This window comes from Cervus elaphus, chromosome 22, assembly GCF_910594005.1.
Source record: "Cervus elaphus chromosome 22, mCerEla1.1, whole genome shotgun sequence".
NCBI classification, from domain to species: domain Eukaryota; kingdom Metazoa; phylum Chordata; class Mammalia; order Artiodactyla; family Cervidae; genus Cervus; species Cervus elaphus.
Genome location: NC_057836.1, coordinates 14,115,387 through 14,142,920, shown reverse-complemented (window position 1 = coordinate 14,142,920; position 27,534 = coordinate 14,115,387). Strand labels below are relative to the sequence as shown.

Genomic DNA, 27,534 nt, shown 5'->3' with positions numbered 1-27,534 from the left:
AGGGCAGAGCTCCTCGAAGGGGGGACATTTCACAGATGGGTAATTTGGGGTCCTAAGGGTTTGTTCTGGGAGCGGTGGGTCAAGGCGGATTAGGCCAGGGCAGACAGAAAGGCAGGCAGGCAGGAAGGAGGCAGTCATTACCAGCAGCTCCTGAGGCTTGATGGAGTTGTCGGTGTAAATGCACAACTTCTCAGCGGTCAGCGGGATGGTCTCTTTGAGCTTGGACGCCAGGAACATGCACACGGCCCCCAGCAGCTGCAGATGGGTCTTCGGAGTTGGGACTCCGGCCAAGAAGCGGTCCAGGTAATTGATGGCGAGAGGAAAGACCTCCTCTTCGCACTTCTGCTCCTCACAGACCTACGACACGAGTGGGAAGGGGTCGGGGTGGGGGGAGACCATAATATCAGGAAAGGAGGAAGAAAGGGAAATCGCACAATCTAGGGAAATGACAAAAATATTGAATTTGGGGGGAGGGGAGGGGAGTAGAATAAGCGATAAGAATGAAGACAAGGAAATTGGGGGCAATCTACATGGCCATCCGCGCGGGGGTCCTCCCCGGGAGCTTAAAATCTCAAAGGAGAGGGGGGTTAAGGACCCCGAAGCCGAGGGCGCAACAGCGCCGGCCCCGCGGGCCCCGTGGGCCGCTCACTACTCCGGGCGCTCGCACTCACTCACTCTCTTTTTTGGATTTCGTCATCTTTTCAAAAAATCAATAAAAATATTCTGGAGGCTCCGGGGGTCTCGTTCTTGGTCTCATTCGGATCCCCAGACCCTGCTCTATCATTCCCGACAATTGAAAAAATTGTCGGGAGGGGTCCTCGCGGCCCAGGGGCCGCATTTGGGGGGGTGGGTGGGGAGAGGTGGGGAAGCGGGGGGAGGGCGGAGGGAGCGAGCGCCGCGCAGCCTGGGCGGCCGGAGTCGGAGCAGGGGAGACGGGTTCAAAAAATAATTAAAAATCGAGGAAATATCCCAGAAAAGCCCTTTCGCCGTGAAAACCCCGCAGAGGACCCAGGCTTCCCGCAGCGGAGGTTTGGGGCGCCGGGAAGGTCTGGAGCGCGACCCCTGGGGCTTCGGATCCCGAGGGGAAACTTGCAGGGGAGAGCGCGGCGGCGGGAGTGTCCGGCCGCGGCCCACAAGGGCAGAGGCCGGGGACAGTGGCGAAGAGCTGGGGGACGCTCGAGGACGGGGAGCCGCCGGAGAGAGGCGCGGGGGGCTCCGGCCTTTCCTTCGGGGGGGGGCCCGCTATCCCCCCTGCACACACCTCCTCCCCCTCCCACCCCACCCAGATCTCCGCACCCAGGAAACTGAAGGCCGAACCGTAAGTAACCTTCACGAGGGGGCGGGGTGGGTGATGGGGGGGCGAGGGCGCCATCAGGAGTGGGGGGACCGGGGTCGTGGGGTGCGAGGGGGAGCAGGCGACGCGTCCAGCCTCTCCACCCCCGAGTTTACAAAGCAACATGGCGAAACCGCGGCAGGTCCGGAGCCGTGCAGACGTGGGCACACGGCAAGGGTTCGGAGCAAGGGGAAAGAAGTGCTTCTTCTGGGTTCCCCGAAAACACACGTTTCTTCAGTGTGACTTCCGGGGCTCCTGAATTCCCCGTTTCTCTGCTCCCTCCGCCCTCCCCCTCCCCCCTCAAGTGCCAACGCGGAGTCCCGACCACATGCGGGGACCCGAGGCTGGGACCCATTTGCCCTGGCCTGGGGGCGGGGGCGCAGCTGATTTTTTAACTTCGGGGTTCACCCTCCTATTCTCTTCTTCAAGGCACCGAAAGCAGCCTCGGCTTAGCAAAAGGTCGCGGCGGGGGTGGGTGCCGGTGGGAAGAGGTGGCAGCCACATGCAGGCACACGCGCTCGGGATGCTCCCCAACCCCCCCCCCCCGCCCTGGGACAACCTCGCTGCTCTCCCCCTCCCCCCGGGAATCTTGCACCCCCCCCGCAAGGAACCGAGAGGAAGCCACGCGTCTCGCCGAGGGCGCGGGGGTAAGCTCTGGCGCAGGAGTGGGGAGGCGGGCTCCCAAGGCTGCCCTCGCCCAGGTTCGGGGACCCGGCGCGGGGGCCGAGGGAGCGCCTGCCTGCAGCCCTACCTCCAACATCCAGGTGGCCACCATCCTGCGCATGTAGGGCTGAATGTCCTTCTGCACGCACTTGAAGTAGGAGCACTGGGGCAGGTAGCGCTCCTCGATGGTCAGCAAGTTCTGCAACACGCGGTCGTCGTGGAGCAGGTTGGCGTCCGGCACAGCCCTGCGGACCGGCTCCACCTCACCGCACAGCAGCTCCATGGCCAGCGGGCTACGCGCTCGCGCCCCTGCGATCTCCGGACTGGAAAAGTTGGGGGGTTTTTTGGGAGGGGGAGGGGAGAGGATTCCCCGTACCTCCTTCCTTTGGCTAAATAAGGGGTTTTTTTTGGGGGGGGGGGGGGGAGAGAGTTAAGGGCAGAGAGAGAGAAGCCGGGGAAGAAGAGTGAAAAGGGATAGGATGGGCGGTGGGAGAGGAGCGCCCCGGGGGCGGCTGACTCTCTCTGCCCTCCCCTTCAAACTTGTCTGCTCTCCCCAGCTCGCTCGGCTCTCCGCTCGCCGAGGCAGTGACGCAAACTGGCTGGGCAGTTACTTCTCCTCCCTCTCGCCTCACCCCCCTCTCCGGTTCCTCCTCCCCTTCCCTCCCCTCCCGGTCCTCCCCTCCTCCTTCAGTCTCTCCCTCCTTTCCCCTCTTGTTATTAAGGAGAACAGCAGCTGGCCCGACCAAACTTCAAACGCGGTCCCCCGCGCCGCCCCCCACCCTCTCCCTTAGCTCTCCAAGGCCCTCTCCCTCCACCAAGCCAGGGGCCCAGGAGAGGGGAACCCACCAAAAAACAAAAAAAACCCACCGATCCCTACTCATTCCCTGTAATTGCAGCACATTCTGTAGGTGCATCCCGCCAAAAATACGACCCTCCGACTCTGGCTTCCTCAAACATGATCGCCACACTCCAGCCCACGAATTTAAGATCCAGGAATGACGGGTGGGTGAGCTGAAGATGAGGTGGGCTCAGACGATTGAGAAATAAGATCCCTTATATGAGCCCGAAGGAGGGCGATTTTGGAAAACAGTTAACTTTGCATACCCAGAGGGAAAGGGTATGTATGGCCCTGAACTGTACGTTCTTGATCATTTTCAGCCGGTTTCCGAAACCCGATTCTAGGGACCGAATACATTACCCCCCCATCTCCGCCCCGTGCCACCGCCCTCCCCCCCCCCGAGATGTGTGGGGAGAGGAAGAAGGCGAAGGGGTGGGTGTTCGGAGGGAGGGGGCGCTTCTTCGACGTGGGAGAATGTGACCTAGGAGCAGAAACCCTCCCGTTCTTGGGGCGCCGCAGGCGCCACTGGGAGACGCGGGGAGGCGCCCCGAGCCGCCGCAGGCCGGGGGCAGGGCTACCAGCGGTTCCGCCGCGGCCAGCGGCCACGCAGGAAAAACCCGCTTCCTCGCCCTGCATCTGCTGACAAGCCGCCCGAGGTGTCTGCGCCGAGCGTGGCCACACTGATACAGCTTTCTAGGAAATAGCCCGGGGAGGGGGGGGGGCGGGGAGGGGGACGAGAGAGGGGGTAGGTTGGGCTCCCTGTCTCTCCCCCAGCGCAAACGACACCACCCCTTCGTTTCCTCCGAGGCCCAAGATCTCCCACCCCGGGTCCCTCGCCGGCACCCTCGCGGACCCTCCGGGTTCACGCCTACATCGCAGCCAGGGCTTTCTCCCCGAGAGCTGGACTGCGGTGGAGACGCGGTCGGCTCCGACACGTGCTCCGACGCATCCTCTGGTCAAAGCCGCTTTGGGAGGGGATCCGGGGGCGTTTCCTCACCTCCTTCCTCCCGCCACCACCCCCCCCCCACCACCCTGCCCTCTGTGATATTTCATTCCAAGGGGCAAAGGAACGGGCCCTGCGTCCTGGGTGCTGGCCGAGCTGGCACGTGCGGCGAGCGCCGCGTGGGTCGGGGCTCTCGCGACACCCCGAGGTCAGCCCAGCACCTCCCTCGCTGAGCAAGGAGGGTCTCAGAACCGGGGCACGGAGGGCGAGCGTGAGCGGGGGGGATTGCGGGATGGGTGAACCAGGCGAGCGGTTCCCCGAAAGGAGGGGGAGGTGGAAGGGAGCGCAGGGAGCGCGCAGAAAACCAGAGGTGCGAGCGATTAACTCCGGCCCCGGGGCCAGCCCCTTTCCACGAGGGTGGGGCGGAAGGGGTGGGTGGGTGGGTGGCTGGGTGGAGGGGGCTATCGCTTTAAAAGGGTGAGTAAGAGTTTGGGGCGCCGTCTCCCCTCCCTCTATTTGCATAGCCAATAGCTCTGGGTCTCCTGCTACTGCGCGCTGATTGTTACCGGGCAGATTACTTTTTTTTTTTTTTTTTTAGTAGGACGCGTTCCCCGCTACATCAAAAGGAAGCCAAGGAAGGGAGGGCGGAGGGAGAGCGGGGATGGGGCGGGCGGGGGCTGGGGAGAGGCCGGGGCGCCCGCGACCTTATCAATAGCCGCAGGAATTAGGATCCAATCGACTGTACGTAAAGAAAGGGGAGGGAAGGGGGCGGGCGAGGAGAATGTCTAATTGCGGTGGAAGCCATTAGCTTTCGGGAAGAAAAAAAAGCTCGCTGAAAAACCCAAGTTGCAAACTCAAAATGAAACAGCCCCGCGCGGCGGGTGACACCCGGGGCCCAGGAGCATGTTCCTCAGAAAAGAGCGGGTCCCTCACAATCACCTATTGATTTCAGTCAACGTGGACTTCCCGACTCAGGCCTTGAGTCACTCCGGATAAATACGTTAACTTACATTTTAAGACCCCATAAAAGACCTACTCAAACTTCAGCTCAGCCACCTTTGAGCGGATCAAAGCAAGCCTGCAGGAGTGGGGGGTGGAGGGGGCTGGGGGGCAGTGGGGGCGAGAGAGGTATTTTTAAAGTATAAATCTACCCCGACAGGCAAGGACAGAAGCCGGCCAGGGCCCCCAGCCTCTTGACATCACTTGATAACTAACCCAGCACGGTCTTTTCTCCACCTCCCTGCAGAGAAAGCATCCTGAGCTCGGGGTCCCCTGAAGAGGGGCAGCGGGGGGCGGGGAAGAGGCGGGTGGTCGTCCTCCGGGCCTCGCCCACCCTGGGGAGAAAGCCTGGGTGGCAGGGCCTCAAGTCTCTGGAGCGAGCCGAGGGGCCCCCTCGCCCCTTCCCTCCCCCCAACCCCAAACCCGTCTGGCTTTACAGAGAAATTCCGGCGGGGAGCGGGGCCGGGGGCGGGGGGTAGGCGGTTGTGAAGGGGAGGGGCGCAGGCGGGTGCCCCTCTCCCCGCCGCCCTCTCCGTCCACCCAGAGCCGCCAGTGCGGGCGCTCCCCGCGCGGCAGGCTCGCCCCTTCCAGTTCCCCGTTGACTTCCCCTTCCGATCACGGACTCTATCCGAACTGCAGCCTCGCGGCGAATCCATCCCCCAGTGGTTCGGGCGCCGAGGCTCGGGGTGGGGCGTGCGAGGGTGCGGAGGTTGGCAGGAATGTCTCCGGGAGGCTTGGACTGGAAACTGAGTTTTCCCTTTTGGTCGCCACTCCGACCATGTGTTAAAAGCTTAATTTTGCTTGTTAAAAAGCACACCGTCTCGCACGCGGGAAAAGGCACGTTGCCTTCTGGGCAAACCTGCGCATTTTCTTTCAGTGTAGACGTAGGCTTAGAGGGGAAAGAAAAAAAAAAACCAAAACCAAACTTGTGCTCTGGCTTTTAAGTCAAAACTGGTCACTGTTGGGGGCGGGGGGGAAGAGAATGTTGGCTCTTCCTTATTCCTTTTCCATCCCTCGAGGGGGAAAAAAATTCCTACCCTTCGAAGGATCAGTGATAACCTTTAGCGAACGTCAGTTTTATTGGACTTTTATTCCCTCCCTGGCCGGCTCACCACCCCTCGCGTTGTGGAGTTTCGGTTGGAAAGTGTACAAAACCCTGTAGGTGTAGGGTGTTTATAGGCACATTTCTGCAGGAACCGGCAACGCTGAGCACACTTACGCCCCAGCTCACCTGGCGGACGCCGCCCAGCCAGGTGATCCCGCCGTCGACGAGAAGCTGCGTCCTCAGAGGGGCGCTCAGGCGGGGTGGGGGGAGGGGAGGGGAGCTCGGGCTCAGGCCCTCCCCCCACCCCTTACAGCCCCCCCTAGAGCGGAGCTGTGTCGGGGTTTTCCCATTTAGGGACGGACAGGCAGTAAAAGCCGAAAACCCGACGGTCGCTTGAAAGTAGATGTTCTAGGGTCCGAGTCCCGGCTCCGGGCGCCCGGGGTACCAGGGAGGAACCGGACGGGGTGCAGAAGGAGCAGCTGGAGTGGGAGCGTAGGGGGGGGGCGGTAGCAGCAAGTTAGAAAAATGTGCCCGAGGAAGACCGACAGGTCAGGAACTGGAGCGCACGCGGGCAGAGGGTGAGTGGGTAGGGATGAGCCGTCGGGAGCCCCCCCACCCCCACCCCGCCGCCCCGGCCAGGCCCAGGGACACCAGGTGTGAGGGCGCTTCCGGGACTTCGCACGGCTGCCCCCTGCCCGTGGCGGCCCCGGGGCGCCTGGACCCTGCGGGGACAGAGTCGGGCGGGGGCCTGCGCTCTCCAGCCGCCCTGCCGGGGTCCGAGCTCGAACCCGGGCTGCGTAGCCTGGGGCGGCAGACGTGACAGACGGGGGTCTGGAACGCTTGCCGTCCATTCGCCCACCTCACATCTTCCTCCTCTCCCTTGGAAAAAAAATAAAAAGTAAAGAGACCCGAACTTTCCCCCTCTTCCTGTCTGATTCAGCTGCTGGACACGCCTCACGCGGCCGAAAATAGCCCTGGAAATGTATTCGCTTTATTTTAAAAAAAAAAAGTGACTTTTCCACTAAGATTTGGGGCGGGGGGCGTCTGGCCCGCGGCGTCGGCGGGCCCGGCCTCCGGGAGGAAAGGGAACCGGCCGGCTCACTGCTTCGCCCTCCCCCGCCCCCGGCGCCCGGGAGGGGCCCGCTGGGCGGCGGAATCGCGCCTCCGCTGGAGGAGCCACCACGCGGCTTTTTCGCGGAATTTTGACGTCACCCACACGTGGGGGAAGGGGCTGGGAGAGAGAGAGGAAGCGGCGGGGGAGGGGGCGGGCGGCGGCGGCGGCGGCGTGGCCGGCACCTCGCGAGGGACGCTCCTACCGCGCGCCCCCGGCCGCCGCGCTCGCTGGGACCCGCCGTGCGCGCCCGCCCGGAGCCGAGCGGCAACCGGCTCCCAGGCCTTCCCCACCCTCCCCCCCCCCCGCCCCCGCATCTTCCACCCGGGGGAGCTGATTTTCAGCGTTTGGAAGCCGCGAGCTGCTGCTAGCTCCGCGAAAAGCTGATTTCTTTGGGTTGCGGTCCAGTTGCGCTCGTTGGCGACATCAGATTGAGTATCGCGATTGCTGGTCGCGACGCGCCGCCACCCGGCTCTCCTCCGCCTCTCCAGTGATGGAGACGTGGGTGTGCTTTCTGTTCCCCGGCAGGGAGTTCGGCACATATTTTGACACCAGAAGTTTTTCACGCGTGACTTTTCCTCCCTGCTACCCCCACCCCCTTCACCCGCCCCATCCACTCCTTCAATACCGACTGGCTGATGCGCTGAAAATGACATGTGACGTCTGCATAGAAGCAGCTTGGGACGAACTTTACTGGGTTAGGAGCAAATCCATCTACAACTATATACTTTTCAAGAGTTCACAAATCGGTCGTCAAACGTTTAAGGCGACTCCCCTCCCACCCGCTGGGTACCCCCATGGTGTCCGAGCTCCGGGAGAACCTCCTAGACTCCCAGAGCTAAACACAGCAGTTGCAGAGTGAGCCCAAGTATCTTCCTTTCCCCTGCATTTGGGCAAAGTCTTTTTAAATCTTTCCGTTTGCGGGGGGGGGGGGGGGGGGGGGGGTTGATATCTGAACTGTGCCATTCCTGAAACCCACGGTGACAATGCTGAGTTTCTGCTGAAATTTACAAGGAGTTTTGTGGGAATGTTTGGGGAAAAAATAGTCAAATGTGAACTAGCTTTTAACCTCAGTGAGGTATAGAGACTGTTGCAGGAATCAGATGTAGAAAGCTGGGGGTTTCTTAGAAAATGTGGATTGAAGGTGGAATTATTTGTTTCAAATGTAAAGGAGAAGCTTTCTGTTTGAATCAGATATGAAGTGTGGAACTGTTTCTTTTTGAAGATGTCAGACTTTGGTTATGAACCTTCTTCCTTCGTTTGAACACATTCCCTCTATTTTTAACTCATTATTTCTTTCTTTTTCGTTTAATGGTTGCTGATGTGACCCAAGAGACTTTGTTTTGTTTCTTCTGGTGGGAGAAAAAGAGTTAAAATTAATAAAAAAAAATGTCAATACTTGCTGTTGAAGGTCAGTCTGAGTGAACTGTGTTTGAGTTCCTGATTTTTGGTGCCTGATTTGATGGGCACTTGGTTTGTATGTACAAAGGTAGAAAAATAGAATAAATTATTGAAGAAAAAAAAAGGGAAGGAGTCAAAGAAGTGTTTAAGAAACCAAAAAAGACAAATGTCTTTTAACTTTTACTCCTGCTTCACTTTAGACATTTAAGTTCTGGGAGATCAGAGTAAGCATTTTGTACATTTAAATCCTTAGTGAAATATCAAGACTACCCCTACCAGAAATTTTCTTGGAGCAATGGTCATTTTATTTTGTTTTATAAACACTTCAGTTTTGCCCAAGTTCAAACGTTCATTTGCCTTGAAAATGTTCACTTTTCTAGTATGATTGAATATTCTTTCGATTTTGTGGCTTTATTTGGCTGTGTATTAGCTACAACCAAATTGAAGCAATATAAAATATTTCTAACAAATAGTCCTTATTTCATATTTTATTTTTCAATTTTTAAACACAAGGATTGTCAGCATTTGTTAGTCTACTTTATAGCATAGCTGTACAACACCCTGAATTCACATTCTGCAAACTTAAAAAAAACCTAATTAATATAAACCGAAGACATAGTTTTCTTGTTGAGGTTTTAGGTTTTATTGTTGTTCTTGTTTGGGGTTTTTTTTTCCCTGGTGGCAAAATTCAGGAGGCAGATGGAATATTTTTCAAAAATTATTTTCTTGGTGGTCTTTTGTTGGCATTTTTAATTTGAAATGTGGAATAGAGCATGTTTTAAGTTTTATAATCTTCAAAATGTGCACCTCTGGAGAGAGATGTTCTTTCTATTTTGGGATTGACTTGAAAGCAAGCAGTTTGCAGAAGTATGCTGGACAATCCCAGCTAGGATGGATTTACACTCCTACTTAAGTAAGGGCATTTGCTCTCATATGAACTTGAAACAAAGTCTGTGCCTATGCATTATATAAACAACTCTGAAAAGCACAAATTCAGAGGACACGGGTTTGTGTGGAAGGTGAAATTAGAACAGAAAGTCCTGATTTATTTCTGCTGTTAGCCCTCTCCAATCACACTTCCATTGTGATTCCATCAGCTATAAACCAAATAATTTTTTCTTTGTGACATACAGAGGTATGTTCTTTCAAGCCCTATTTAATAATGATGATGATAATAATCATAATAAATAGTAATAATCCACCTGTCTCTTTCTCTTCCAGTGAATGTGTGTGAGCCTGCACTTTATTTTTCTTTAAAAATTGTGAGCATGTTATAAAGAAATGGATCCCCAAATTAGGGTTTTTCACTGGGAAATAACAGCAAAAGCACTAGATTTTGTGCTTTTGAAAATAAAAAGTCACCAAAATTTAGTAGTCATGTTGCTTAAGAGAGGTGGGGGAAAGGCACAGGATTAAAAATGAACAGGAAAAATCCTTTGCTTAATTTACAAATCCTTTCCTTCATCGTGCCCACATATGTTTCCATTTTTGAGAGCAGCCAGGCAGTCCCTTAGGCAAATGCAAACTCAGGACCTAAAGTCTTTCCTGGTGTCAAGGAAGATGTTCTAAAGTGAATGGTATGGGTTTACACAAGGTTTCAGATGAAATGTCTTACATCTGGCATCTCACAGGCACCAATTATTTCAGGATAATGAAATATTATTTTAAAGAAATATTTTGAGGGAGAGGGAGTCTAGATCACGCATCACATGTGGGCAGGCCATTGTGTGTGTGGGGTCTTCCTAAAATCTATTAAACTCAAGAAATTTAGTTGTTTCACATAGCAGTCCATGAACTCCCTTTTGTACAATTTCAATAAACTGGTGAATAGCCTTTTATTTTTTACCCCCTATTTCTGAACATATATTCTTGTTATGTATCTCTCTTTCTTAAATAAAATGGCATGCCTAATTATAAATTTCCCTAACAGAATATAGACTAGGGCTTCAATTTACTTGCCTTTGTATAAGGAGAGTTCAGATAATTACTCTTTGTAGTGTGATTACCAGCAATTTTATGTCATCTAGCAAATGATTTAAGTAAGTCGGTAATCGAACTCCAGTGAAATCTGCTACACTTGGGATGAAAACCATACTTTACCTTGAGAAACCAAGGTCTGACCCTCCATTTAGACACTTAAGACTTGACTTCGGCTGCCTGTATGTTTCACCCAGTGGAGCTCTTTCAGATTTAAGAAACCTGGCTCTCTGCTGTAGATTAGATGCAGTCTTGCTTAGAAACAGGGGAACGGTCGATGGACCCTCATGACATTTTGGCCAGTCATAGAATATGCCTTCTGTGTCAGGGAGTCTGCAGTTGAAATTCTATATAGTATTCATCAAGGTTATTCATGCTGAGCGATCACATATGTGTTAAACTGATAACATCGCAGGTCTGTGCAGAAGTACACCAGAGCATGTCGGAGGGCACGCTTCAGATTTGTAAGGTAGAATTTAAGTGGTTTTAATGAAGGAGTCAGATATGCAGAGGTTTCTGTGCTTAGGAAATTGCCTTTGGCTTTTGTGTTTTATTGTTTCATTTATTTGATACAAACTGAGTCCTTACCAGGTGTCAAACAATGTGCTAGAAGTCAGGGATGTGGTGGGTATGAAGACTGGACACTAAATGAATGTTTTGTAAGACTGGCAGGGAGGAAAAAGTATTGGATAATATAGTCCCTGTCCTTAACAAGCCCACTGTCTAGGGATCAAACCTGGGAAAGAATTAACATCCCATACGTGAACGCTTTAGGAAAGTAATAAAACCTAGAACAGAAGGCATAGAATGAGATGCTGTGTCTTACCCACCTTATGCCACCCACCTTAAGGCAGGGGCATGGAGATTTATCTTTTCTTTAAAATTCAGTCTACACAAGTAGTTATTCCTTGGACTGCATAGTGTTTTTAAATTATTTTTCTTAAGTTATTCTTGAACTGTGTTCTTAATTTGATAATGATTTATTGGAACTTGTTGGTTGGTTATATGGGTTCCATGTCTGGGGTTTGGTCAGTCCTTTTAAAGTACCCAGACTCCTTTCTTGGTACATCAGTCTACAAGCAGTCCTTTCTTGGAGTAGCTGTTTTTCCCAGACCATCTGTTTCTCGTCTGAATGAGCCTTCCCTGCATCAGAGTATTGATTAGCGTTTCACTCCTTTGGTTAGGGAAGTTGAGGTCAAAAGTGGATCATTTATTAATACTCATCCTGATTCATCCAGATGTTGAGAGAGCAGAGTGTAGATGTCTTATTGTGAGCTCAGATGTCTCCTAAAATACATAAAGGAAACATCTTGTCCTTGGCACCATGTTGGTGAGATGGCACCAGCCTAGAAGTCAGAATTCTCATCTTCTGGTTCCAGCCGTGTGACGTGGGGATAGCTTAAGTGCTTCCATTTCTGATGTTCCTTTCTCATCTACAAAATTAGCTAGCTGGAGTAAAGGATCATAAAGTTCCCTTTCAGCCCTAAATTTCTCAAGTTCCTGTGGCTTTATCATCATTGTCATCAAAATAGGAATTATATCTAATAGCGTCTTTTATGTATTTTATGTTTAACATAAAAAAATCTTAAATTGTGAATTTGTGTGGATGTATTCTCACTCCCTAGGTATCTGGGAGATATTAAGTCCTCATAGATTGAAATCTTTTATTTCCTTTCTATTTCTTAAAGAAATATTTGTTTCTATTTATTTGGCTGTGCTGGGTCTTTGTTGCAGCACAAGAACTCTTAGTTTCAGCATGAGAACTCTTAGTTTCAGCATGTGGGATCTAGTTCCCTGAACAGGGATTGAACCCAGGACCCTTAGCACTGGGAGTGCAGTCTTAGCCACTGGGAAGTCCAGGGAAGTCCCTTGAAAGCTTTTAAATTCAGTATGTTACATAGGTGAGCATTTGCTAAGTGTTGTCAGCTGATGAAAAGACTACTTTCATTGTCCCAAGTCAACAGAAGATGGTAGCCTTTAAACTTCACGGAATGTAAAAATATATGGAATATAGGAGCGTTCTGGTGCTTATGAAAATTCCAGCACAAAACTTAAATTCACCTAGTGCTTACCTCCGCATCCCAAACACAGCCCCATCACAGCATATGTGGACATAGTGTTTCAACTGGATGCTCACTCACAGACCCTTCTTTAAGTAGCCTGACTAAGTGACGGCTCAGAGCCTTGTGGGCCTCTTTTCAGCAAGGCTTATTCCGAACTCCATGGAACTCCCAGGGCATCAAGTGACTCCTTGGATTTCCAGCATTGCAGTCTTTAGACTGGACATTCCTCCTTGCGTCCTAACAGCTAAGAGTAAGCAAGGGGAGCTTTCTGCTCTGTCCCACTTTTCATTGCTTTGAACATGTGAGAAATGTCATTCGTTGAGCAAAATCCACTTAATGTAAATTATTTACCATATAAAATTATGTGTTTGTAGACTATTTCCTTCTTAAAAGTGTGGCTCCTGGGAAACTTCCCCTGGCAGTCCAGTGATTGAGACTTTGTCTTTCAGTGCAGGAGTACAGGTTCAATCCCTGGTTGGGGAGCTAAGATTCCACGTGCCTTGAGTCAAAAAAAACAAAACAGAAACAATACTGTAATAACTCAATTAAGACCTGGTCTTAATTGACATGGTCCACAACAACAGCAACAAAAGTCTTTGAAAAAAAAGCCTAGCTGCTGAGAAGGAGAAATTAGTCCTGAAGCTGGCTAAGATTGAAGGCAGAAGGAGAAGAGGGCAGCAGAGGATGAGATGTCTAGAAAGCATCACTGACTCAGTGGACGTGAGTGTGAACAAACTCCAGGAGACAGTGAAGGACAGGGAAGCCTGGATGCTGCAGCCCACAGGGTCGCAAAGAGTCGGACATGACTTAGCAACTGAGCAGCAACAGCAATAAGCAGCTACATTTGGGAGAGTTTCTGGGCGGTTCTATATCATTTTAAGATTTATTTTTTAATTCACTAATTAATTTGGTTAACTGCCACAGAGCATGCAGGATCCTAGTTCCCCAACCAGGGATCAAACTCACGCCCCCTGCAGTGGAATCGCAGAGTCTCAACCACTGGACAGCCAGGGAAGTCCCCTGTAATTTTTTTAAACATGGTGTATGGTGTCCTGGAGAAAGCACTAGACTTGGGGTTATGAGAGGTGAGGTCTAGTCCCCATAATATAGTGGGGTGTCTCTACCCACTGTTTACACCACTATGGGTCAGTTACTCAGTGGCTTCTGCCAGCATGGTTTAATCTCAAACAAGTCAATTCTAAACATCCTGTTACTTCATCCTCAGAGAGACATGAACTCAGAGATAATCCTCCAACCTTCATAATCTCCCAACTTGTGCAAGGGACAAAGGAGAACACATTTACACAATGAGAGATGCTTACATATAAAATCCACTGTTTACCAAAGTGAGGTAGTTGGTACATGGAGGAGCATTTTGTGTTTTAATGCTTTGATGTTTATTTTAATGAGCAGCAGAAAAAACACGCAATGTATCAAACTCATAGTTACACAAATACTATAGTTGGTATTTAAGTTTTAAAAAAGGATCCATTTTTTAAAAAATTAATTAAGTTGAAGCAGTGATAACATAGATACGGTTTTTAAAAATTTGGAAAGTTGTATGCAAATTATTAAAATTTAGGAAACACAGTCCAATTCTTCCTTAGAAAACTAAGGGACAGCATCTCACTTAGTATCTATAATCTCACAGCCCGTTGGCGGTAGTCTAGGACTAAAATAGCATACTTCACTTCTGAAATTAAAGAAGTTAAGTCTTTGGATTAACTTTTCGTTTAATGGCTTCTTTTCATTTAAACTATATCATTACAATTTACCCATTCTGCTTATTTCTTCTCTGAGTATTTTATTGTGACTCACAGATAGGTTCTGTTTTCTGAATGGTTTTAGATACTTCTTACTGTTCATTTCTGTTATAATGATTTTCCCTACTTTTAACTTTTGGGCTAGGTGCCTTGCTTTTTCACCAGACCACCACTGCCTGTTACTTTTGCCTATCTAAGTAGGCTTTCCTTTTGTCCTGTCGCCCTTGCAAACTTATCTGCTCTTTTAAGGGTAGAGAAATGTCACTATTTGACTTATCTATCAGTTTTCTGGAACAGCTTCTTTCTCAGGGCTTGTCATCATCTGACCTGACTCAGAGCTTGCTCTCTGAACAAGCTTATCCCCAGGGTGTTTGCCCAAAACAATCATCAGTAATTGTTTAACATTTCAACTACCTGAGGTGGTGATACCCATTGGAGCTAACAAGAGGCTGACTGAGAAAAGTAAAAGGAAACGCTGGAAAATGTGCTGTCCATATGGGCTTTGAACAGTTCTGACATATTCTTGGGAATCTAGAAAGTCGCACCGCTTGTGCATGGCTTTTCACATACATAGGCGAGACTTGAGCAAGCCCTAATTACTCACCACCAGCCGACCTTGAGCCTCTGTGCAAACAGAAAGTGATAGTTAAGAGCCAAAAACTGTCTACCATTTGCTGAAGCCAGACTCTCCCCTCAACACACACTGGGTCTCTTGGTAAAGCTAAGAGACATTGGTTCAAGGCATTTGTTGATAGGCTTATAATGCTTTAAGATGTAATGTGCATGACAATAATAGCACAAAAGAGTGAGAGGGAACAGTGTTGTAACGGAGTAAATTTTTTGCAAACTATTGAAATTAAGTTGGTATTAACGCATTGTTTTAATTGTAGTCCCCAGGACATCTACCAAGAAAAAAAAAATTTTTTTTTAAAGGAAATGAAACAGGAGAATTTAAGTGTCACCCTTAATAATACTACTCAAGACAAAAGAGTCTATCAATGGAAAACAGAAGAACAAAAAAGACATAATACCTACAGAAAGCAAATAACAAAATGACAGATGTCCATTCTACCTTAGTAATTACATTAAGTATAAATGAGCTAAACAGTTCAGTCAAAGGAAGTGGTTGGCAGAATAAAAGAAAACATGATCCAACTCTATGCCATCTGCAAGAGACACACTTTAGATTAAAAGACATAAACTTAAAGCAAAAAGATGAAAAAATATGTATCATGCAAACACTAACCAAAAGAGAGCTAACGTGGCTATGCCAACACCAGACAAAATAGACTTTAAGACAAAAGCTGCTACTAGAGACAAAAAGAACAGTTGATAAAATGGTTAATTCATCGGGAAGATTTAATAATTACACACATTACGTGGCCCTAATAAATGAGCCCGCAAATATATGAACGTAATCTCGTTTTGTATCGAGCAGGAGTCTGTCCCTGTTGCTTTTCCTCTGGGTGCTTATTTCTGCCTCTGGAGCCTCACAGTGTACATCTAACCCCTGTGTGACTAGAGAGTTCTCCAGATATCTAAAGCCAACTCTCGTGTCTTTTCTCCCTTTCAATTTTTGTGTGACCTTTGCCTTATACCATTTTCCCCTAGAACTCAATTAATGTTCTTTTACAAAGCAATCCATTGCAATGTGAACATCAGAACCTACTTCCCTAAAATTTCAGAGTTGAAAGGAAACTTAGTTTACGTTTTCCCTAAATCTCTAATTTGATAGATGAGTGAACTGGGGTTCAACTGGCTAGATCACTGAGCTGATTAAGGGCAGATCAACATCCATAATCTTGGTTTCCAAACTCCTTGTCTGGTGCTTGTTCCTACATTTTCTTTCTGTGATAGCTTACCCCCACTTTGGGTACTAAGGAGGGTTGCTGGCTTTGGGTGAAAGAAACTAACCCCGCTCTTTTAGCGATACCTGGCATCCTTCGTCTTGAATTTGCCATAGAAGAAAAAAGCTAAGCGTAAGGGAAGGCACTGCATTGGGCATTAAGAGATGTGGATTCTCATCTTTTTGGGTCACTGACCGATTTCTGATACCGCAGATAAGTCACTTCAAAAAATGATGAGAAATACTGTTAAGATCTATTGAGCACCTACTGTTTACCAGGCACTGCGTTAAGCAGTTTGCCTGCAAGCCTCACCATGCGTTCTGATGTGTTTCTTCCTCAGCTATAAGATAATCGGATTGTACCAAATGTTGTCTGTTGTCCCATCAAGGTCCGGAATTGTGTGACTGTAAGGAGCTATCTATTAGAATATTCTTATAGCTCCTGAGGGTTCATCTTTATCCCCTTCCTTCCTATCCCCTGCTTTCCTGATGGCTCAGACTGTAAAGAATCTGCCTGCAATGCAGGAGACCTTGGTTCAAAGCCTGGATTGGGAAGATCCCCTGGAGAAGGAAATGGCTACCCACTCCAGTATTCTTGCCTGGGAGATGCCATGGAGAGGAGCCTGGTGGGCTATAGTCCATGGGATCTGAAAGAGTTGGACAAAACTGAGCAGCTAACACTTTCTCTTTCCTATTTCCTAGCTGGCCCCGGTGGAGTTGCTATAGAATAATTGCTTTAGACTTGTCTCTACAGCAAGCCCATGAGTTGTGACATCGTACTTTGCCCTCCCAAGAGACTTTCCATTTTACGATTTGGCTGGACTCTTACTGGTTCCTTTCTGGGTTTCCAGGACTGTATTCTTTGTTTTCTTCTTCTTTTTTTTTTAAATTTATTTATGTATTTATTTTTGGCTGTACTGGGTCTTCGTTGCTGTGTGTGGGCTTTCTCTAGTGTGCTGAGCAGGGGCTACTCTGGCTGTGTGCGTGGTCTTCTGCTGTGGTTTCTCCTGTTGCGGAGCGGTCTCTAGGGCACGTGGGCTTCAGTAGCTGTGGCGCATGGCCTTAGCTGCCTCGCAGCGTGTGGAATCTTCCCAAACCAGGGATCAAACCGTGTCCCTTGCATTGGCAGGCAGATTCTTAACCGCTGGATCACCAAGGACGTCCTTCTTCTCTCTTGAGCTTCTCCCCATGGGTCTTTGATTCACCTGTAGGCTCAGAGAGTCAAGAGCAAAATGTTAGTCTCTCAGTCACCTCCGACTCTGTGCAACCTCATGGACTGTATCCACCAGGCTCCTCTGCCCGTGGGATTCTCCAGGCAAGAATACTGGAGCGGGTTGCCATTCCTTTCTCCAGGGGATCTTCAGAGGAGTCAAATAATTTTTAAAAGTTCATTCAGCTTGTATATAGATGGCAGGCAGCAGCTGTCTGACCGCACTGCCTCTGTTACTCCTGGTATAACATGATTCTTATCTCTGAAAGTTGACTGGTTCTGATTTTCCCGCCCTTGCTGCAGACCTAGTTCAAGCCCTGCCTTCTCCACCAACTGAGCCTAGCCAGCAGTCATTCATCTCAGTTTACCCAATCAGTGTTGTCCGCAGTGCCCATCAGGCCCCACCCTGGGGCTTGTGTCTTGGGAGACTCTAGGGCTTAGTGGTTATGAATGTGGGGCCTGGAGTCAGAAAGCCAAAGTAGGAATCCTGGCACTACTGCTTCTTAGCTGTGCAACCTTGAGAAAATTACTTAGCCTCTCTGGGCTGGGTTTCTGCCACTATAAACTAGAGAGGCTACTAGTACTTACCTCTTAGGGTTGTTGTAAAGATAAATGTGAATCAATTCCATCACCCCATCTAGGGGTAATCCCTGATTGGCCCAAGCCGATTGACATAATCCCGTCCTTGCCAGAGAGATTGAGTTGGCCTTGGGTATGTGAACTTGACTAGGCCAGCGCAACCTGTGGGACTGCAGTTTGACAACATGGTCTCAGATGTGAGGTCTAGAATTGCTAGAGTCATTTTTTTTTTTTTTTTTAAACTAGCAGGAAGCCAGCCTGAGAACAAAACTGTCACAGGGAGCAGGGCAGAACTGAGAAAAACCAAAGAGAGATAGAGCTAGAAATCTGATCAAGCATCTCCTGAAGTCCTTCCAACCTTGGAATTTTCCATTGCTTGAGTCAATTACAAAATTCGGTATTTCAGCTACTCTCTGAGGTTTATTTTATCATTTGCAACTGAAAATATCCTAATCCATTCTTATTTGTTGTTGTTGAGTCGCTAAGTCATGTCCGACTCTTTGTGGTCCCACGGACTGCACCACACCAGGCTCCTCTGTCCTCCACTGTCTCCCGGACACTCATGTCCACCGAGTCAGTTATGCTAACAATCTCATCCTCATTATTATTACCTTCCCATGTATATCCAATGTTTTGTTATTAGACTGAGATGTCCTCTGGAGCAGAGACTGACTTGGTCAGCTCTTTGTTGCCGCACCCCCTAGCACAGTTCTGTCACACATCATCTGTGCTTCATGCCACAATCCTCACCGCCCCTGGGTATCTCTAGACTTTGAGTATCTTCAAGGCAGAGAGAGAAGACAGACGGCCAGAGACCCAGGTAGGCTGGTCCCCTGCTGGTTCTTCATCGTCTTACTGTACTAGGATAATAGGAAAGTAAAATGCCTCATTGATCAGCTAAATCTTATTGAGAGAACAAGACATTGAACAGAGAATCATCTTTTTTTGTTTTTTCTCGGTTACCAATGGTTACTATTACCATGTCCTGTTGTTACAGATGAGAAACAGAGGCTTACAGAGTTTATTCAACTTGTGTTGGACACAAAGCTTCTACATACCGTGATTTAGGGACCTGCACCCAAATGACTGCATCCTTGTCTCTTAGTTCTCCCTCTACATTACAGAAAATGAAACTAGCAGTCACAGTCGGTGCTTTATGGGTGTGGCTTACCAGGAGAGATGATGGAAAGCTCCATCATTGGACCCCTGCTAAAAATTCGGCATTGGATTGACATCAAGAGATTAGTAAATAGACACTTCCCTGGTGGTCCAGTGGTTAAGACTCCATGCTTCCAATGCAGGGACATGGGCTTGCTCCCTGGTTGAGGAAGATCCCATGTGCCATGTGGCACACCCAAAAAGTAAAAAACAAAATGAAGCAACAACAAGCAAAGCCACTAAAAACTTAAAAAAGATTAGTAAATAAAGGTACATCCACTTCAAATAAATATTTAGGTATGTATAATTCATTTTTAAATGCTATCTCATTTTCCCAACATTTTAAGATCATCCAACACCTTCCCAATCAGAGCAGAGAGATCTTTACTTCTCATTTTTCTTTTTCCGAGCATTGGAATTGTGAAAACCCTAACTAGGATCATGCCAAACATACTGTCCCGCAGCTTTATTTTTTTCAGTGAACAGTTGATATAGATCTGCTTCATTCATTGTAAGTGCAGAAGGTTTTTTAATAGTCGCTCAGTCACGCCCAACTGTTTGCAACACCATGGACTGTAGCCCTCCAGGCTCCTCTGTCCAAGGGATTTTCCAGGCAAGAGTACTGGAATGGGTTGCCATTCTCTTCTGCAGGAAGATCTTCTCAACCCAGGGATCAAACCCGGGTCTCTTGCATTCACAGTTAGAATGTATCATAATTTAACCACTTCCTATAATTAATGGACCTGTGGGCAGCCTCTCCCATCACTTTTTTTTTTGCTTTTATAAATGATGTGCCATCATTGTACTTTGTTTCTTTGTGCATTTAAGTGTCCATGGGAGGAGAAAAGTCTTGAGACCTTAATGCTGCAACCTCAGAAGTAGTCCAAGATAGAAAATGAACACCTTGAGGTCCCTATCTTCAGCAACCTCACAGTCTATAGAGAGCAAATGTATTCACACATGGCTTTCCCCTTAATATAAGAGCAAGAGAGATAGGAATCCCCTCAGTGTTACAGGAGCACAGGAAGGAGACTGAGGGGCTCTCTTGAGTGGACAGCCGAGAAGGCTGCGTGGAGGAGGTGGCATTTGAGTGCAGTTGCGGAGGATGGGAAGGCTCTGATGCTTGGACTGCCCATCTTCCTATCGTGGCCTGGCAATGTGCCTGTCATTTGGTTGGCCTCTTATTTGGTTGGATGATGAGGGTGAAGATGGAGGGGGAGTATGCTTTGAGCAAAGGAGACACAGCCCCAGATCTAAAGTGACGAAGCGTCCCGTTTCTCAGAGGGCCAAGAACTGGCTGTTGTGGCCAGAGCATTGAGCACAGGCCACCTCTGAACAGCACGGGGATGGAAGGCTGTTGCCGGGGGTGGGGGGGTGACTAAGAGACACCCAGGAGGCATTTTGATTTGTCTGGAAAATGATTTTTCTTTACGATGCATGCTGCAGGTGGGGCAGAAAGAGTAAGGACAGAGCAGACAGCTCTCTGATGGGGTGATGGGAGCCAGACAGATGGGTCAACGTTCTTTATAAGTGACCCCGAGCACCAAGGTTTCCTGAGTCTGTTACTGTGACGCCTCTCTGCTTCCCTCTGTGTCTCTGCTTTGAATTCAAGTGAAATCGCCATGTGGAAGACAAACTGCAAAGTTTTAGGGGAAAAAAAACCCACCAACTTTCAGCTGCTGCTGGGTCTGTATCCTTAAAAATTCCCTCCGTGCTCCATGAATTTCAACAGGTAGTTTATCTCTTTTTGTTCCGTAAAACACGAGATGCGACTTTAATGGCCTAACCCCAAAAAGATAACCCGACAGCCATCAAACATTCAGCAGCATTCCAAATAACCTTTCGCTGCAGCCTGCCTTCTACGGGGCCATGTGGATGTCAGACGCACACAGCTGGAGTCACGCTGACATAGCTGGCATGCCTGGACCGCAGTGGAATCTCGGGGGTACCAATCACAGGGCAGAGAGAAGCCACTGGCCAGAGGAAACAATGCCAGCGTGTTCACATCTCTGCAGAAGGAGCGGTGTTGATGGTGACGGGATTGACAATTGCAGCCAGAGGGGGACCATGACCCCGACGCAGGATGGACACACACGTCAGTGGTGCTGGCATGAGGCAGAAGCATTCCGGGGCTCAGGTCATGGCCCCATCCTGCTTCTCCTGATCCCCAACCAGAACAATTAAGAAGACAGCAGATATTCCCTCAAAATACTGCCTGCCTGGAATGCCCTTGCCTCTTCAGGAGTTTGAGAAATCCAGAATGGATAATAATGACCCAAATTCATTCAGCGCTTACATCTACCAGTGTGTTGGGCATTTAACAAATAATTCGTTTACTTCTCCTTACTCCGTGGTTGGTAAAGAGTCTGCCTGCAATGCAGGAGACACAAGAGACAGGTTCGATCCCTGGGTTGGAAAGGTCCCATGGGGGAGGAAATGACAACCCACTCCAGTATTCTTGCCTGGAAAATTCCATGGACAGAGGAGCCTGGCAGGCTACAGTCCATGTGGTCACAAAGAGATACAACTGAATGACTGAGCATGTGCTCAGTGGTGAAGGAGTGTGTGTGTGTGTGTGTGTGTGTGTGTGTTGTGTTCAACTCTTTGCAACACCATGGACTGTTCCCTCCCAGGTTCTTCTGTCCATCAAATTCTCCAGGCAAAATTACTGGAGTGGGTTGCCATTCCCTTCTCCGCGGGATCTTCCCTATCCAGGGATCGAACCCTGGTCTCCTGCATTGCAGGCAGATTCTTTACCTTCTGAGCCACCAGGGATTGTACTTTGCACAATCCCCACTTTAGGAAGGAGGAAACTGAGGCTAGGAAGGAGTAAGAAATTTACCTAAATTCCATAACCAGTAACTGGCAGAATTGTGGACTTGAACCAGTCTTTCAAAAGCCCAAGCTCCTGACCCTGGCACTCAAGTCCACCCAATCTGTGGCACCCATGGCATCCGCCCTCTCCAATGGAATAGGTCTGTCTGTTTGTCGGGTGGAGAAAAATCCTTCAAGGGATTCTTTTTCCTCCCCTGGTTTCCTGGGGGGCAAGCAGGCATGCTTAAATATGCTGTTCATTGAATCCTGGTCTATTTCGGGACCTCTGGTTCAGCCTGGCAAGGGGTGCCCTGGACGGGGGCCACTTCTGGGGTGAGGGGTGAGTTGCAGACATTTTATATCTCTCTTGAGTTTGGTCATCACTCTTCTATCCAGACTTGATCAGCCTTTCTTTTTTTCTTCCTTTAAGATTCTTCTTCTTGGGACTTCCCTGGCAGTCCAGTGGTTAAGACTTCACCATCCAAAAAAAAAAAAAAAAAGACTTCACCATCCAATGCAGGGGTGCGAGTTTGATCCCTGGTCGGGAGGCTAAGATCCCACATGCCTCGGGGCCAAAAAACCAAGACATAAGTCAGAAGCAATATTGTGACACGGTCAACAAAAACTTTAGAAATGGTCCATATGAGAAACACTAAAGGAAAAAGGTTCTTTTTTTTTGTTTTTTAATGCTATAGGCTTTAATGTGACTTACTACATGTCAATTACGGTGCTACCTCACTAACACAGACCAATTAGCAGGCAGCATCTCCTATGGTCGTCCAACACTTTAGGGAAGTAGGTGCTATGATTATTCTTACTGTAAGAAGATGAAGAAACTGGGGCTCAGAGAGGTTAAATGATGTCTCTGGGACGCCTGATGCAGTCTCCCACCCTCTTAACCACCATCCCAACCAGACCCTACACTAACAGGGCCCTCACTCTGCACAAGGCACCGTTCAATACTTCTTTTATAGTAACTCCTCCAGCTCTCACAACAACACCGTGTAGGGGCACTGTTATCCCCTTTTAACAGATGGGGAAACTGAGGCTCGGAACATGCATGTCACTCACCCAGGCTCACCCTGCTGGTGAGTGGCGGGGTGTGTGTTTCACTGCTGACGTCTTGTGATGCAATAGGAAAACGTTCCTCCATTTGGGTTTTGTTTCTCCCTGGAAATCTCCTGCGAGGGAGGGTCCGGGGTAGGATGCCAGGGTTCTGAGAATAGAGTCTCTGAGCTGAGCTGGGACGGGGTGCCAGGGACAGCCACATTTCTGCAGCTCCAGAGATGGTGAGGGCGGAGGGGAGGGTGATGAGACAGCAGCCACAAGCCTGGGGTTGGGCCAGAGAAGGCCTCAGAGCCCACTGGCGGGTTGGCACCCCCGAGCTGGGCTGAGCGCCAAGTGTGGCTTCGAGGGGACCAGACGAACATGGTCCTTGGGAGACGAGAAGGCCGGCGGGGGTGGGCTGGCATGACCTCAGCCTTCAAATCTGAGAAGGGCTGTTCTGTGGGCGAGGGGATGTAGGAAGCAGCTCTCCCGAGAGCCAGGCAAGAAAAAGTAGGTTTCTGTTTGGGCAGCAGCAGTGGGATTTCAGGGAGAAAGAGAACCATCCCCGACGGGGTACAATGCCTGACCGTGACAAAGGGTGGCCGTAGGACCTCGCCCAGTGAAGGGGTCTCTAGACAGAGGAGATAGGCCACCGCAAAGCTGGCCTCTTCACTGTCTCTGCCCCTAACCTTCTGAAATCCCACCATTCTTTAAAGCCTTGGTTCCACCGCCACCTCCTCCAAGAAGCCCTTCCTGACTGACCAGCGCCCGCACACATAGAATTCACAGTTCTGTTCTGAGGATACAAAGCCTGGGTTCTCTGAGGTCCAGGCCAGTCCACACTCCTTGAGGGCAGGAGTCCCCAGAGGGCTGGGGTTCAGACTGGGTGATAAAAGCCTCAGACACTCTGGAAGCCAGCCCAGTCAGTCCAGGGACCTGTCTCCCCAGTAACCCCATTCTTATGGCAAACATACCCTCCCTAGCGTCCATCTGGCCTTGGGCATTGGAGGTCTTGCTGGTGCGATGTGTCCTGGCCATAGCAGCTTCTTGCATTAATGCACCTCTCAGGTGTTCACAAGACACTTACAGAACACTTGGCATGTACCAGGCACTGTTTCCAGGGATTAGCTGATTTAATCCTCCCAACAACCCTATAAGTCTGTGTTACTATTATTGCTGCATCACACAGTAGGGACTGGAGGCCCCGGTCCTCGGCAGCTAAGGACCCAAGTGGTACTGGATGGACCACGGTGTTGAAACCCCGGGCAGGCGTCAGAGTCTGGGATTTGTCTCCGTCTTGTTCTCAATAAGACATTGTCAAGGACGTTCTTGTTCGTTTGTACCTCCTGTAGCCCTTAGCAAATGTCCCTACAGAGTAGTTGCTCAAGAAATATTGGCTTACTGATTGTTCAAAGGCTCTTCTAGTCTGCTTTTCCAGTGATCTGTGAGTTCGGGTGCTTTTTTTTTGGCCATGCTGTGTGATTTGTGCTCTTAGCAGTATAACCTGGAGTCCTAACCACTGAACCACCAAGAAATTCCTGAATTCAGGTGCTTTTGAAAGGACAAAATAGTAGTGAGTCCTTGCTGGACAAAAACCAGGTACTCCTTGGGAGAAGTGAGATTTCCAGGCGTTTCATTCCAAGTCTTCAGGTTAATTGTGACACAGTAAATATATATATATATATATTTGGTCTTTGTCCCCAGTTCCCACTTCCTTACTTCCTTGGAGTTTCCCGAGCGATAGGAGTGTCTTCTGTTCTCATGAGGCCACTCTCGGAGGTGGGGGGACGGTCCCTAGAGAGTTTCAGGATGGGGCTAGTCACGAAAGAGACCAAGGTTAGAGGGTTGGAACTTTGGGTCCCATCCCTCCTCCTCCTGATGGGGAGGAGGCTGGAGATTGAGTTCATCACCCATGGCTGATGACTTAACCAACCACGCCTGGGAAGGCAATGCAACCCAGCTCCATGGGGACAGAAGGTTCCATGCTTGGGACGCTTCCAGACCACACCCTCTGTACGTCTTCATCTGGTTGTCTGTTTGGATCCTTTATAATATCCTTTATGTGCGTGCTAAGTCGCTCTGGGGGTGTCCGACTCTTTGCAACACCACAGCTCCTCTGTCCGTGGGGTTCTCCAGGTAGGAATTCTGGAGTGGGTTGCCATGCCCTCCTCCAGGAGATCTTCCCCACTCAGGGATCAAACCCAAGTCTCTTAAATCTCCTGCACTGGCAGTTGGGTTTTTTACCACTAGCGCCACCTGGGAAGCCCGGAATTGTTCATTAATAAACCAGTAATAGTGTGTAAATTGTTCCAGAGCTCTGTGAGCTGCTCTAGGAATGATCAAACCCCAAGAGGAGGCTGTGGGAACCCCTGAATTTATGGCCTGTTGGTCAGGAGTCCAGGTGGCACCCCATCTGAGCTGGGCAAGTCTTGTTGGCTGAGCTCGTCACCTCAGGGTCTATGCTAAGACCCTGTGGTCACTGTCAGAACCAAATTGACTTGTCGGACCCCCAGTTGGCGTCAGGAGAGTTGGTTGGCGTGGGGATAAAGCCCATATATTTGGGGTCACACGTACAGCGAATGAATGCAGTCCATCGTGGCAGAGAAAAATGGGAAGACAGCCCACATCAATTGGTTGATAGACTCAGCCAAACCAGAACATTGTGTTAGCTGCTCTGCTGTCCTCCGCTTGTAGGAGGATATATGATGAAGCTGGCTCCTATGAGGATTGATGTTGAACATTCACCTTTCAGAAGATGCCCGGCAGACTGGACTTGATCTCTACCCACTCTGCCTACAATCTCCAGTCCGGGGCAGTCAGACCTGATGCTCGGTGGTGACCTGAAACCAGAAGAAACCTCTCGCCAAGCTCACCAAGAAGGTAATATTTGTTCCTCCGTGGTGGTTAAGCTAGGAAAGCAGACGCCTGGCTTTGAGTGTTTTTTTTTTTTTTTTTCTAATGAGATTTGAAACCTAAAGGATTTTTTTTTTTTTTCCAGATTATCCTTAAGCTCTTAGAAATGGAGTTTGGAAGAACTTCTCCAGACTCTGTAGGTGTTGGTCAATGGACCTTAACAAACAGATGGAAAAGCCAGGAAGAAATTGAAGCAGAAGGGACACCTTCACCAAAATATTTGTTATACTGACCCAGACAATTTCCCCAGGTGATTCTTTAAATTGAGAGCATTTTGGATACATTGTAAATGACTTCGTTCACTTGAAAGTGAGATTTCTGTGTTCCATTCAGAGAACCTGGTGAAGTGTAACTGATTTTGAAATCCTCGAAGATCATATCATGTTCAAGCTGAAAGGAGCATTTCAGTCTCATCGCCCCCGTTTACCGGAGAAATGCCACAGCAACCTGGAGATATGAAGGGATGGTGGCAGCACAAAGCTTTGTCCGCTGCAGGCCGTCCAGTTTCCAGCCTCCTCCCAAAACTGGGCACCTTCTTTGCATCCCAGCTACCTGACTGTCCTGGTTAGAACTCTCTACATGGTCCTCAGCTGCCCTCATGGATGCTTAATCATTAATACCCTTCTGGATTTTTTTTTTTTGGTATTGTTTTTATGGAAAGTTTTCAGACATAAAGGTAGAGAATACAATATAAATAACTCCCATGTGCCCTCACCCAGCTCCTACAATTATTAACATATGGCCAACCTTCTTTTATCTATACCCAGCTCCAGATTCCACTCCTGCAATGAAGATTTTTAAAGCGAATCCAAACATCATGCGATATCATCTGTAAACACTCCGCGTGCACCCATGGAAGAACTCTCCCATGTGTTTGTACCTACATATCTGCAATACGATGATTATAACTAAGAAAATGAAAAGTGACTCAATATCCAATTTTCCCCCACTGTTTGCCTGTCGCTCTTGAGCAATTGATCTGTTAGAATAAGGGTGCAGTGGAAATTTGGGTCCCAGTACTCATTCAAAGTTCTTGCATGAGGTTGTTGAATGAGAGGAAATAAATTACATAATAAAGACGTGCACTATGTCCTAAGTTGCTTTAGTCATGTCTGACTCTGTGCAACCCTGTAGACTGTAGCCTGCCAGGTTCCTCTGTTCGTGGGATTCTCCAGGCAAGAATACTGGAGTGGGTTGCTATGCCCTCCTCCAGGGGATCTCCCCATCCTAGGGATCAAACCAACATCTCTTATATCTCCTGCATTGGCAGGCAGGTTCTTTACCACTAGCGCCACCTGGGAAGCCCTTAATAAAGATACTTTGTCATGATGATAGATCACAGTTACCTATGCCTTTACATTTCCTAAGTTTCTCTGACCCTGACCTTCCTGTCAGATGGAATAGACGGGTGTCATTTGCCTCCTGTAGAGGTAACCAAGGCCTGGAGATGCTTCAGGATCCAATTAGTGGTCAAGCGGAGACTACCTGTTTCTTGATGACAACAAAGCCTTGTAATCACCTCCATTTCATTAAAATTTGAGCCTCTACTTTTAAAAGGGGAGGCTCAAGAGATTCTCACCCTCTTTGAAACACATTTTATGGAGAAGCTCCTGGAACCTTCACAGCAACCCTGTGACGTAGGGGCCTTCATTCTTATTCCGCTGGAGCACAGAGAGGTTGAGACATTTCCTCAAGGTCACACAGCACCACCATTTAAACCTACTTCTGTCCTTAACTAATATGGGCTTCCCTGATGGCTCAGATGGTAAAGAATCTGCCTGCAACTGCAGGAGACCCAGATTTGATCCCTAAATCGGGAAGATCTCCTGAA

General features: G+C 49.1%; 1 protein-coding gene and 1 long non-coding RNA gene across 3 annotated transcripts in view; one reads left to right on the top strand and one right to left on the bottom strand.

Moving 5' to 3' along the window:
• The window catches only part of CCND2 (cyclin D2), a 28,391-nt gene extending 25,799 nt beyond the window's left edge, over nucleotides 1–2,592 (bottom strand). Inside the window, exons 1-2 of the mRNA XM_043880717.1 lie at nucleotides 2,085–2,592; nucleotides 142–357 (exon numbers count right to left, since the gene is read on the bottom strand). Of these exons, the coding sequence (XP_043736652.1) occupies nucleotides 142–357; nucleotides 2,085–2,279 (411 nt within the window). The 5' untranslated portion in view covers nucleotides 2,280–2,592. The remainder of the gene's footprint in view (nucleotides 1–141; nucleotides 358–2,084) is intronic.
• On the top strand, nucleotides 887–27,248 carry LOC122679897. Of its 2 annotated transcripts, none has more exons than XR_006336570.1 (3): nucleotides 887–1,318; nucleotides 25,485–25,670; nucleotides 25,789–27,248. It is a non-coding gene; the product is annotated as an uncharacterized LOC122679897 (long non-coding RNA). The 2 variants fall into 2 exon arrangements; XR_006336571.1 differs by lacking the exon at nucleotides 887–1,318 and adding an exon at nucleotides 5,328–6,029.
• The last annotated feature ends 286 nt before the right edge of the window (nucleotides 27,249–27,534 follow it).